The sequence below is a fragment of the Hyaena hyaena genome, unplaced genomic scaffold, assembly GCF_003009895.1.
Source record: "Hyaena hyaena isolate Hyena2069 unplaced genomic scaffold, ASM300989v1 scaffold_197, whole genome shotgun sequence".
NCBI lineage: Eukaryota > Metazoa > Chordata > Mammalia > Carnivora > Hyaenidae > Hyaena > Hyaena hyaena.
In genome coordinates, this window is record NW_024080830.1 from 428,393 (window position 1) to 442,427 (window position 14,035).

The window sequence follows — 14,035 nt, forward strand, 5'->3', positions numbered from 1 at the left end:
ACTTCAGGGGAAGAAGCCACGGCATTTTACAATCACATTTCCGAACACAACCAACCTTTACCATCTCATAATTCCAACCAGGGTGTTACTCGGTTTCTAGACTCTAGATCCACCCCCTTGTGACACCGACAAAAACCTTGGGTTAGTTTAAACTATAATCAACAGCAATAATTTTTAACTCACTAAAACCAAAAGTCACGTTTACATCGCAAATGTTCATATTTTTAGTTTATAATAAGTATTTTAGAGTAATCAACGTATTCTTGCCTTCTACAGATGAAATACCTATTAAATTTATTACACACATTTATAGAAAAGTCAAGTGTGTCCCTCTGTATCCACAAAACATGTGCAGTCACACAGAAGAGTTCAACAGGGCCAGCACATCAGAAGTGTGACTTTGGTGCAGGCTGGGCCTGAGGAAGGGTCTGCACTCAGCAGATTCTCTTTCACGTCACACTTAACTCTTAAAATTAGATGCTTTACGTATGCATGAAAGGTACATACTCGGAGGCTGGGGCAGGTAGGCTCCAATTAGTTTTGACCTCTTCTTTTCATATCCTTTTTGGGTGATGTCGCCTGTAAGAGAAGGAAAGAGGCATTCAGCTTGGTCTCAACGACGAGTGGGTCACTCATCAGACTTTAAGACGCCGCAAGTTACATCCTTTGTGTTTTCTGTTTGCCTTGCAATTATAATTCAAAGAGGAAGCACCTACGTCATTCGCCTTGGCCCTCCCGGCGCTCCAACAGTCCTCTAAGACACAAAACTCTCACTAGGCTCACATTTGTCCCAGCCGCTCCTCACAGGGTTCTGGCTTTGATGGACCCAGAATTAGTCTTGTGACTTTATGCACATGGGCCCAGCATAAAGGCCCCCGGCCTGCATGACTCCCGATAGCTTTAGCCAACAAGAAACTGTGCGAGTTTCCACACAGGATAAATATCCACCGAAACCACTGCTGATTAGGATCTTCCTCCACTGACCAACCTGCTCGTTGGCCCCACAGACACTACACTGCTAGGGTGTTTATGAAAATAAGTGACTCAGACCAGATGAAACATGAAATAAAATAAAGCAAGAAAATGTGGGACCTACAAAAATCAAAAGTATGTGAGCAAGGTGCTTATCCTTAAAGCAAAACCTGAAGTTTTAAAGCCAGAGGTTCACACACAGAAGAGCAGGGGGGTCACCATGCTGACCCTTCCCCAAGTGCAGAGTACCTGGGACAAAGGAGAATCACTAATATACACAAACGCCGGGTCTGCTCCTGAATATTTTGTGATTATTTTTTCCTAATATCCTGATCAACCCACCATTCCCAGAAGAACTTAAAAACTCAAGTTTTAATAAAAATACAGCAAATGAAAACTTATGAGTCATACACAAATTGGTGAATTTGCTTTCTCTAGTGACACACGCTCACGGGATCTGAGTGAACCACAGGCCCCCTGCGTGCGTGATGACTGACAACGACCGACCTAACAAACACAGCTCACTCTGTGGGGAAATGCACACCTAGTTTTCAAACATAAGTCTATGGAAAACATATCCCACCATCAACTGATGGGCACTTCTGACGCTGACGGCGTGTCAGCGGCCACTATCGATACACAGATGGTGCGCGGCCCTTAGGTGTATGTGTGTGACGGCTGCACCGTAACACAGCTAAGCACCAAGTCTGCTCAGTTGCTTTTGCAGATGCTCCATCAAATCCCCCATTTTAAAAGGTTGCCTAAGATCTCAACAAGCAAAACCTCCCGTGTGCATATACACACTCGGGAGCACGTTTGTGATTTATCATGAAAACAGAGTAAGTTACCGAATTCGGGTACTGGCTGAGAAGCGGTGGTCATGGTCCACGCCTTCTGACTTGTGCCCGGGACTATCAGCCCTCTTAACATTAAAGACAAGGGGCACCAAGGTGGCTCAGTCAGTTAAGCATCTGACACTTGATTTCGACTCAGGTCACGATCTCGCAGTTTGGGAGCTGGAGCACCCAGTCGAGCTTTCTCCTGACAGTGCGGAGCCTGCTTGGGATTCTCTCCCTCTCTCTGCCCGTCCCCTGCTTGCGTGCACTCGCGCTCTCAAAATAAATAAAAACATTAAACACAAGAAGACATCTGGCTCTGGGAAAACAGGACAAAACCAGTCTGCAGAAGGAGCATCACCAATGCCCGGAAGCCCTGTGGTCCAGGCAGGCCCACGCCAGCCGGGGGGTGGGGGCGGCCCACGGGGACCAGGCCTCCCAGGGTCTTCACTTCGACCTGAGGGCAGCGTCAGAAAAGCAGCCAAGCCCCAGGGCTCCGCTGAAGCTGCCGGTCCTGCTCGCGGACAAGGAGGAGCCTCCCGCTCTGATGACCGAGGACACGGCGGCAGGACCCGCGAGCCTCCTCCCAGCCCCGGCGCTGCTGCCCCGCACCTTCTCTGAGAAGAGCGCTACCGAGGAAGCCAGTGCCCTTGCAATTTACAGCCCCTGCACCCGCCGTGGCCCCTGGCAGCCCTGCGCAGACTCAGGGCCCCTGTGCCCCCTGCAAGGCGGGGGGGGGGATGAAATGAGGGCCAGGAAGAGGAGCGCACAGGTGGGTGAGGGCTGGGGCCAGCGCACACACAGCCTCCCGAGCACGAGGTGGACACCGACTGTTTACCTGTGCTGGCCAGGCCCCCAGGCTGCTCCGCAGAGTCGTGCGCCCGAGTCCCAGCCGGGTAGGCCAGCACCTCCCACGGTGTGCTCTGCACCCAAAACTCAGCTCAAGTTTCAAAAAGTTCTCAGATGAACATTGACGTGCGGGGGAGCAGGTCCTCACCTAACTGTCGGCGGAGACCGACCACAAGGAACCTCCGTTTCAACTGTTACTTCAGGAAGCTCCCTTTATGAAGACCTTAAGCCTCAAGGAAAACAAGCCCTTTCCAAGAGAAAACACACTCTTCACGAAGTCAGATGCCAGTGGTGTTCTCAGAGCACACTCCCCGGGTTCCGGGCCCGGCGCGGAGAGGGCTGCTGGTGGGAGGAGCAACGCTCCGAGCAGGTGACTCGGTGTAGCCCCACCACGAAATCGTGCTAAGCAACCGGCGCTCTGGGGATTTCCGGATACCACTCTCAGAGACCCCGGGGTGCTAACAGCTCCCCAAACCTACAAGTGTGGAAAGAGAGACACGTTTTATCAAATAACTTCATCTAAGTCAGGGTCGGCAAACTACAGGTACAAACCACAAACCCGTGTGCTGCCCTGGCACACGGCTGCGAACAGCCCAGACCGCACGGCCCACAGTCAGAGGGATTTGCCCCGACGGACAAGCTTCCCAGCCCCGTCCTACATGCCCCACACAGCCTTCTTCCTTACAACAGCTGATTTTAGAGGGAAGAAACAGACACAAATAGCACTCATGTTTCTGGCCGAGGTCCCCTGATCTAAGAAAACAAATTCTGACCAAATCCCAAGCAACTTCCCATTGAAGCCGCACCTGAAACCATGCACTGCAGCCAACACGGACGTGATCACGTTCTGGCCACCTGCCCAGAACACGCCCCCACAGGGCCATCCCAGCCCTGGGCTCCGGCCGCAGAGATCTCTGCAGGGGTCATGGCGGTGCCTTCCTCACAAGGCCCTGGACTGCTGCTGCCAGCTTGCTTTGGTCACATATGCAAGTGACTCCCTCAGAACACGGGCAATGCCTTCGGGGCCAGCGTCCTACAGAGCTGAGCCCCAGACCCACGGTTTCACAAACGAGCACTGCGTGTCGGTGGGTTTAGCCACACAAGCCACCACTCGACACGAATGTCACAGTGACTTTCAATAAGCATCTGGACGAAGTCCGCGCTCATCATCGGGGCAAACAGAGGGTGATTATTTAACTGTTTAGGGATCCTTTGGGGAAGAGGCAGAGAGGGATCCTCAATGCCTCCATTATTAAATCGTCTGAGACAACAGCTTCAGTGTGTGTTCCCCAAAAGGATCCAGTGTCTGTGCCAAGGGACCAGGGGCATTCAGGCGCCCCATGCAACAGGGCTAAAAATGTTCTTGCCACATTTTCATGGAATAAGTCCAGTTACTTTTAAGTCTGCAACGACTTTAGCATCAGGTAGACCGCAGTCTCCCAGATTATCTGTAACAACCTCTCACTGTGAATTTACACAAGCAGACTCTCTCTCTGGGGGCTCTTCCATTCTGCCCCTCATCCTGAGGCCCCCAGCGAGGTTTTCTGCACTGATACGGTAACAAGGACAGGTAAGTTGGAAATAGAAGGAAGAGAGAGATGATTGACAGATGAAAGAAAGATGGATGGATGGAGCAACAGACAGAAGGAAAAAGGATGAAGGGCTACACAGGATGGATGGGGGCTGGCTGGCTTTACACACCACCCCGTCCTCCCAGGACGCCTCCCCGGTCTCTGCCCGAAGCTGATCTACAGTCCATCCCATGATATCATATCACCATGGAAACATGCTTCTCCTTCTCCTATCAGTTCAGGCTGAAGGATCCGTGGGCGCCCCTCTCTCCTCCTCACCCTGCATCTGTGCTGAGCATGCAGTCTCCGGGGTAAAATCGTGAATCCGAGGTAGAAGGGCCACCCTGGGCAGGAGCCACTCTTCCTGGCCACACCAACCCTTGCTCAAGTATTTGCCACGTAAAATCCAAACAGTGTATTTCCATACTCCCAAGTTCAAGACACCCGTCCACATAACACCTTTTGCCTCTCAGGACTAAGAACACACAACATGAAAGTGCAGAAATCAACCAACCTCCGTGAGAAGAAAACACAAGTAATCTTTTGAAATACTTTCCACTCTACCAAAATATCCATACTTATCCTCTAAGAAGCTCAATAAAACTTAAAGTTTCAAAAGAAATTGAAGTTACGTGCCTTGTTACAAAAAAAAAAAAAAAAAAAAGATTTGCAGACAAGTTCTGAACCTAAAATGAAAAGCCAAGTAAGGCAAAACCACTGATACACAGCAGAGCCCCACTGAGCAGAGACCCTTCTCCCCTTCCCCAGGGGAAGCACCCTGACTAACCATCGCAGCCCAGAGCTTCAGGTGAACCCCAAGTCCTTGAAAAGGGGTCAAGCAAATGCAGGAATGAAGGAGACACTGGAGCTCCCCCCCCCCCACCCTGTCTGTCCAGCCCAGCCTCACACTGGACACTCGGACCCCAGGCGGGTCTGTGCAGAGCCACCGGCCCTGTGGTGTCCGGCCCGGGAGGGGGAGCCTGGCCCACCACCACATCTCCCCGTGACGATGCTCCCGAGGAGTGAAATGTGGGCCACAGAGCTACCTCCAGGCTGGGATCAGAGTCAACAGACCAGCCTAAGGGGACGGTTTCCATTCCTGGGGTTAGGGCTTTCGCTGGAACAAAATGCTTTATGTAAGAAAGCAGTCATTCCCATGTTTGGAATTTTACAGCTGTCAGGAACCTTCTTAACGTCCCTCTCCTAAGCCCATGGCTTTATAAGGTATCGGGAGCACTCTGGAAGGCACTCTCCCTCTGGCCCGGCTGCTGGAGGCGGCTTAGCCACTCTGAGCTGAGCCTTTCTTTTTGCAGAAAGAGACTGTGACGACCGTGCTTGCCCCGCCTGTCCGGGGTGGTGGAAGCATGCAGACCCGGGACCCCTGATCACAGCTGGGGGCCCTGCAAGGTCAGCTCACTTCCCTGGGCCTCACCATTCTCACTGATAAAATACTGGTAACAACACCTACTACCTTCTACCGCAGTGGAAAAGGTCAAGTACATGGGACAGGAAAGGTCTCGGTGAGCACCGGCAGGTGGGAGCACGTACTTTCAACCCCACAATGCTTTCCATGATCTGTGACACGGTGTGAGGGACACCAGGGTGCCCAGCAGCGCTCCCATCCTGGACGACCTCCGAGTGCCCGCTCAGCTCACTAGCAGGCAGCCAACAGGTGGCAGGCAGCTGGAAAGGACCCTCCCGGGAGACGAGGCCAAAGACAGGTCGATAACAGAAGCAGAAAAAATGAAGAAACTCAAAATCACACCCCTTCATGTCCACCTGCGTCTCCTCTCTCCCTGACCCCGCCACCCAGGCCAGCAGCCCCACGTCATCTGGACAGCCGCGTGCAGCCCGGGACCTCCAGCCAGTGCCTGTCCTCACTAAAGGGCAACACGGCCCAGGACCACGGTACCCGCAGCACATGGAAGGCTGCTCACCCCCCCACCCCCCCGCAGGCAGGGCCTGCGCATCCTCACAGAGGGTCCCACCAGCACACACACTCCACAGCCACACCGCCATCCTCGGATGCCATCTAGATGCACAGCTACTTTTATGGCCCTTCACTTTTTCTAAGGTGGAAGCCACACTTCTAGTATAAAATTCAGGAATTCGAATTCCATAGGATGTTTTGAGTAAGGTAATTAGGATAAAGATAGTCCCTTTTGTATGAATGCAAAATTCAGTTAATGCTATGACCAGAAAGACAAATATCACAGACGTGCCACTGTGATAAAATCCTCACCTTAGCAAGTAAGGTCTCAGATGTTATCACTTAAGATTTTACTTTTTGTGGGGGTCCTGGGTGGCTCAGTCGGTTAAGCGTCCAACTTCGGCTCAGGTCATGATCTCACGGTTCATGGGTTTGAGCCCTGCGTCGGGCTCTGTGCTAACAGCTCAGAGCCCGGAGCCTGTTTCAGATTCTGTGTCTTACTCTCTCTCTGACCCTCCCCTGTTCGCACTGTCTCTCTCTCTCAGAAATGAATAAAAACATTAAAAAAAAAAGTTTTTAAAAGGATTTTACTTTGTTTTTAAATATTATTGTGTGTCCCCTGGAGCTGTTGTTTTGATTTGTCAGGAACTCCAACTGTATGAAGGATTAAGGAAAATAACCCACTGGAAGCCAGTTCTATTCCAAACCACGCGGGAGGCGTCTGCCTAGCCCCACAGCAGACTTGCAACCAAGCTGCAGGCATCGAGGGGGCCCTGCACCCGCACCCCAGCCGGACCTGCCACCGGCGCTCTTCAAGAACCCAGCGGAAGCTGTCAGATCCTCAGGGTGCTGGAAGGTGTGCTGTGCAGGGGAGGGGGGTTTTCAAGTGTGACGCTGCTTTGCTTGCTGGCTGCAAGGCCTCCCCTCCTCCTCGGTCCAGGACATTTAAACTGCTGTGATCACTTGCTACAAATACGGTAAAACCAGTGTTCTTTCTTGGTATTTTCTGAGATTCCGACATCCTTCCCTCAGAGGAGGAGGAAACAGTCTCACACTCCTGCAAACACCACAAAAGTCTGAAACGCAGCTGCTCCCAGTTTGCAGAAGGGACTACTCCCTCTTGCGGATCCCGAGTCGCACAGATTAAGTGGGTTTTCCTAGATGCTGTGACTCTTCCTCCATGGGAGAGCGGAAAGGGGTAAGGTCTGGTGATGGACACCATCGTTCATGACTCCCAGCTAGAAATTCAGAGGCAGATGCGGGCAGGGTCTTGGCTGCCCTCCCCCCCCCCGCAGAGACCTCACGAGCGAGCCTCCTGCCCAACGGCAGTAACAGCATCTGTACTTCGGATTGAGAGGGGACGAAGCACAGAAGGGAAAAGAAGGGGAACGGGCTGTCTCAGGAGTCGGGATCTCACTGGGCGCCTTACAAATAAAGACATTCACACTTCAGAGCTCCCGAAACCACCCTCCCGCTCATCGTCCAGTGACGGGGTGGCCTGATGTGGCTAACACGCCTGCCCGCGGGCCCGGCTAACGGCACCACCCCGGACCGCCAGGTGCCACACCCCACAGTCCCGCGGGGTGGCCCGAGGCAAGCCCAGAGCCGCAGGCAGAGGCGGGCGTGAGGGCCAAGCGCGGGCGGCGGTGGTGAACCCCATCCCTCGTGCCCGGTGGGGAGGGGCTACACGGCACCGCAGGAAAACGAGAAAACTGCAGGTTATCAAAGGCTTCGTCGCTGAGAGAATGGGAGGAAAACAGGCGCATTCGTAGACACAAAAGTTTATTCCAGGGCAGAAACCCCAAGACCCAGAAAACTGCGTCCCCGAAACAGAGCTGAGAACCGTTATTCGTACAGATCAGTTCCGGGAACGCCAGCGGACAAGGGTCTGAAGCACACGCTGTCCTAGTTTTCCATGAACACGAAAGCACCGCCTCCCTGTTTCACAAACACCCCCACCGACCTCGAGCTGGGCCTCAGGTGCCCCGGAATCACTCACGCAGCCCCTGCGGGCCGCTGCACTACAGCCGTGTGCTCAGCCGTGCCTGTGCCAGGGCCAAGCCACGTGGCTGCCTCTCCGCCCCGACTCAGCAGCTCACCGACAGGTGCACACGAGCAAGCTGGCCGGCTGCGCCCCGCCCGGGAGACCCAGGGCGACTCGGGGACAGGTTCCAAGCAGGGTCCCCCAAGACAGCCACTGCGTCCCTGCCAGTGTCTGGGGCCACTGCTATTTGACCTGGGCCAGTCTGATGGGAACGCAGCAGCATCTCGAAATGCTTTTACTTTGCTTTTCTCTAACACCCAATGACACGAAGTCTGTTTTCATGGGGTTTTCTTCCATGTGCACATCCTCTCTGGTGAAGTCTCTGTACATGTTTTTAGCCTATTTTCTCACTGGATTTCTAGTGATATTGTTGAATTCTGGGAGTTCTTTACATATTGTGGATACCAACCTGTTGCTGAGCTTGTGGGTTGCACATACTATCCCCATCTGTACCTGGTCTGACCACACTCTTTCACAGAGCGGGTTTTAACTTCTGTGAAGTCCAATTCATCAGTATTTCCTTTTTAAAAAAAGTTTTGAAGGGACTGTGCTTTTAGATACAGGTCTACAACCTGTTTGCCTAAACCTAAATCTTGAAGATTTTCTATGTTTTTTGCTATTTCTGTGTTTTGTAGGTTCACATTTTACACTCATAGCTAGGATCCTTAAATAGATTTTTGTGTAAGTGTGGGATTTAAGTCTAGATTTTTTTTTCTTTTGCTAATGGACGTCCAATTGTCCCAACGTGATTTTGGAGAAACTTATCTTTCCCCCAATGAATTGCTTTTGCTCCATGATCAAAAATTAATTGGGCACAGTTGTGTGGCTGTGTTGCTTTCTGAGTCGCTGGGATTTACTGAGAACTTTGTCCCAAGGACACCTGCAATGGCCAGTTGTCATTCTCTAATCGTCAATGTCATCACAAAGAAATCAATACATTAGCCCCTAAAGCTTAAAATGACCTAAGGACTGGCCCGGGGACTGGACTGCCACGGCTGGAGAGTGGCCAGCTCTCAGCTCAGGTGGGCTTGAGGGGCACTTGAGGCCACGGAGAGCAGCTTCAGATTCAGGGAATGTGACTGGGGCCTGCCAGCAAGCGCAGGCCACCTCCAAAGTTTTATAAGACATTTGGGCTGGGTTATGCCCTCTGCTGCATCTCCACACACGGGCTCACTGCCCCCCACAGCCACCTGCCCACGGGTCAGAGGTCAGGGCCCAAAGTGAGTTCACACTCACCCCCTGCAGCACACCTGCCTGCCCCACCTGCAGGCCCCAGGGGTGCTTCAGGGAGATGCTGGTGAGCACCGCATGTCAGACATGGTGATGCAAGCCCCGTTCCTCCCTAGAAATAAGGAGTCACGTCACCCGCCCCTTCTTTCAGACTGAATAAAACACAGCACCAAGGAGTCGCTCTGACCTTCAGGAAATGCCGAATCTACAGGGAGCATAGTTACATCTCAGGAGGGAATCCCACCTAAAACAGATACAAAGTACACTGCAGCTTTCACCTGGACGTGGACCTAAGCTCGGAATTTCCTAATGCCATCACAGGGTCCTGAATTTTATGGCCATTCACTCATTCATTCATCCAGCAAATACGTATTAATACCCACTATGTGCCAAGCAGTCGGTAGAGGATAGTACATGAAAGAGACGTGGTCCCATCACTAAATGTTTGCTGAATCAAACATTAAGTAAGTCATATTTTCATTTTTGAAACTTTTTAAAGGTGGAAATAAAGTAGTGACTAAGTCGAGGACTCTAATGACATTCTTAAATTGCCCCATCTGGCCTAGTAATGGGACATGAAGAATGGGTAAGTATGATCTCCCTCTTATTAGGGTCAAGATTTTTAAATAATTTTATCTTCAAATTTTAAGTATGCTTTTTTTACACCCTGCTTTCTAAAATAATGGCTCAGTCCTATAAAGTCTTGCTATTAATTTGAAGGATTTGGGAGGCAAGGAGGAGAAAGGAAGAGGGCAGGTACGCCAAGAGACGTGTGATAAGCTAGCTCTTTGGGTAATTTTATACAATCATTAAAAAAATTTTATACTGTGGGGGTGCCTGGGTGGCTTAGTCGGTTAAGCGTCCGACTTTCGCTTAGGTCATGATCTCGCTGTTTGTGGGTTCAAGCCCCGCGTCGGGCCCTGTGCTGACTGTCAGCTCGGAGCCTGGAGCCTGTTTCAGTCTGTGACTCCCTCTCTCTCTGACCCTTCCCTGCTCACGCTGTCTCTCTCTCTCTCCTAGAAATAAATAAAAATATTAAAAAAAAAAAATTTATACTGTGTGTGAGACCAATGACCTGCAAGAGTTCCTCCAGCAAACACACTGAAGCTTTCTGTGCACAAATCCACCTGCAAACAAGGCCAAAATATCCTGAGCTGTTGGGAATAAAACATCCGCAAGCCCCAGAACCTAATGTGTGCATGATAAATTCTGACGAACCACTACCTACTTTAATAATAAAAACCATGCAAATATAAACTTTTTTACTCATGGAAACACTATGCTCTTTAAACATTCTGCGCAACTTGGATCAAGTGGCAATAATACATTTTATTCAAAAGGCCAATAAGAAAGTATAATGTATACAATCCTGTACCCAGTGATGCACTGATTGAGGTCTCTGCTTTACTGTTGGAATCCACAAACCTCTGCTGGATATTTGAGTACATTATTATGTTTTAACATTAACTTTTTAATCTTTACAAATTAACAGACATTGGCACCATACATCCCAATAGAGGAAAGATGAGCACACAGAATGACAAAATAGGGGGAAAAAATCCTTTGTATAAAATAAGAAAAAATAGTAAGTAACTAAAGCCTAAATCAACATATAAAACTGGCCTGAAAACATGGTCACGTTGCAAAATAGCTTCCAGAGCCAAGCAGTTGACCTAAGCCCAGAGACCAGGGCGGCAAAGTACAAAAGTGAAATAACACTTGATCGATGCGTAAGAAGCACATCGCCTTCGAACAGAGAACAACAAGCCACACGCGCCTGCTGCGTGCCGAGCACTGGTCCCGGTGTGAGGCGACAGCAGACACAAAACAGAAAACCCCTGGCGACATGGCACTTAAGTTCAAATTCTTCCCACACGACAGTAACTTTTACATCATCAACATTCCATGCGTCAGCCACCTCCCTGACAAGCTCCACTGCTGTTAGTGGGCGGTCAAGGGACCGACCGTGAGAACGTTAGGTGGGAATGCTGGGAAATCCTAATCATGATCGCTAGCCAAAAGGAGATTTGGATGAACTACACAAAACTACCCTGAACTCTCAAATGAGAGTAAAAGATATTTCCTACTGAACAAAAATGAAACCAAAATTTCTGGAATATAGCCAAAATAGTGATTAGTAGCACACTTACAGCATCAAAAGTTTATATCTGAAAGGAAAGGTTTGAAATCAGTAATCCAACCTTCTACCTTAAGAAAGTGGGGTGGGGGGGTGGGGGGTGGGAACAAAGCAAGTAAAAGGAAAGAAATAATAAAGGATAGAAACCAAAGAAATTGAAAACAGAAAAAAATCAGTTAAACCAACAGCGTAGACAGTAAATCCCAAGGAATCCACAAAATTAACTCCTAGACCTACTAATTGACCTTAGCAAGATCACAATGTGCAAAATCAAATCATAATAATATATACAAATAATGAGTATTTAGACTAAATTTTTAAAAATATTTTACCTTTATGTATCATTTACAGTAGCTATAAAAATGAGAATACTCAGGTATAAATCTAACAAAACATGCAAATATGTATAGGATCTGTGGAATTTTATAGAATCTGTATGCTGACAAGTACGAAAAGGTGAAGAAAGAAATCCGAAAAGATCCAAACAAAGAGACATACCATGTCCATGAACATAAAGATGCCAGTTTTCTCCACCTTAATCGGTACATTTAACATGATCACACCAAATTCCTAGAATTTTTTTTAGATATACACAAGCTAATTCTACAAGATACATGAAAAGTCAAAGGAACCAGAACAGCAGCAGCAACAACAACAAAAGTTGGAGGTTTAATGTTACCATATTTAAGATTTATCAAAGTTACAATAATCACAACAATGTGCTATTGGCAAACAGACCCACAAACAGACCATCCAAACACGGCTAATTGCTTTTTGACAAGGGTACAAAATGAATTAAATAGAGAAAGGATAGTCTTTTCAACAGGCTGGAATAACTGGCTATCTCTATGCAAACAAAGAATCATCGTCGTCTCAACCTAACCCTCACATCTTCTGTAAAATTTAATGCAAAACGGATGACAGAACTAAATGTAAAAGAAAACTAAAATTTTAGAAGAGAACACAGGGAAGAATCCTCATAATTTTGGGTCAGACAAAGAGTATGAGCCATGAAAAAGTAATGAAGTAGACTTTATCAAAAGCTAAAAATTTGTTCTGAAAAAGGCACTCTTTAGAGAATGAACACTAAGCTAGTGACCAGGAGAAAGTGTTTTCCAACCACACCTCTCGTGAAGGACAGACAGCATCCTGAGTAACAACCTGACAACGACCTGAACAGACACTTCAACAGAGTGGACCAAAAGCTTGCAAATAAGCACAAGGAAACTCACAGATCTGGACACCAGAGTCAGTTTAACTGTATGTTAATTTTAAAAACAAGACAGAATTCCTATCAAGCAGAGTAGAGACGGCATCATGGGCTCCGAGGCATGCAGTGTACAAGCCTGCAGAAAACCAGCAGGTGTCCCGGCTCACAGCACCACCTGCTCCCCTGCGAGCACCCAGCAGCCACCTGGAGAACCCATGGTGTACACACAAGGTGAAAGAGAAAACACAATGTCATCAACATTCAGAAGTATTTCTCCAGCTCTTAACTTCCTGTTAAACTGGAAAAGGAGCCACACTTTGATGATAGACCTTTCACAGAAAATTAGGTGCCGTTGCTAACACTTTTTAATTCCTTTTGAGAAGAATCTTCCTGTCTGTTCTCTGGCTAAGCTTTTCATAAAGATTATTACACACCTGATAAACTCTGTTGCCATAAGAGCTTTCTGTCTGGACCTATCAGAGACTCGGCCTAAACTTCCACATCATTCTGATTTCAAAGCCAAGTCAAAAGGCACACTGACATAGTGATTATTTCATGCGAATTAAACTACAGCTTCCTGATCATGCTACTTGCACACGGCAACTCCTATTTTGGGGTAATAGATAAAATCGGTCCACCTTTGTGAACTAAGAAACAATTGCATGGAGGGGCGCCTGGGGGGCTCAGTTGGTTGGGCGTCCGATTTCGGATCAGGTCACGATCTCACGGTTTGTGAGTCTGAGCCCCACATCGGGCTCTGTGCTGACAGCTCGGGGCCTGGAGCTGCTTCCGATTATGCGTCTCCCTCTTTATTTGCCCCTCCCATTCTCCCCCGTGCACGTTCTCGCTCTCTCTCAAAAATGAATAAACACTAAAAATTTTTAAAAAAAGAAATGAAACAATTGCATGGGAAGACCTCCCGCTCAACTCCCAGGAGACTGCAGATGGAGCTCCCAGCCTCCACCCCCAGGGCCTGCCTGTCCAGAGTAAGGGTGAGCAGCAGAGGACATGCATCCTCAAGTCTCCGTGATGTGTAGAAATCACTGTCAGATCACCGCTGGGCAGAAATCTGTTCAAATGCTCCGGAGAAGACCCAGAACACACTTGAACAGACACACGAGAACAGCTGTCAGCAGGACAGTCTGCGCTCCAACAGCCAAGGCCGGAGCTGCTTCCAGACCCCCTCGGTGCCGGAGGGCAAGGGCTGGTCACCCTGACACGCTGCGTCCTGTTGTTACTCCCTTGGGGTCTCGGGG

At 49.1% G+C, this 14,035-nt stretch overlaps 1 protein-coding gene across 3 annotated transcripts in view; it reads right to left on the reverse strand.

Moving 5' to 3' along the window:
- The window catches only part of DIP2C (disco interacting protein 2 homolog C), a 384,520-nt gene that overhangs the window by 186,585 nt on the left and 183,900 nt on the right, over positions 1–14,035 (reverse strand). For all 3 annotated transcript variants that reach the window (XM_039241634.1, XM_039241633.1, XM_039241635.1), the window contains exon 2: positions 508–579. In XM_039241634.1, coding sequence (XP_039097565.1) covers positions 508–579 — 72 coding nt within the window. The remainder of the gene's footprint in view (positions 1–507; positions 580–14,035) is intronic.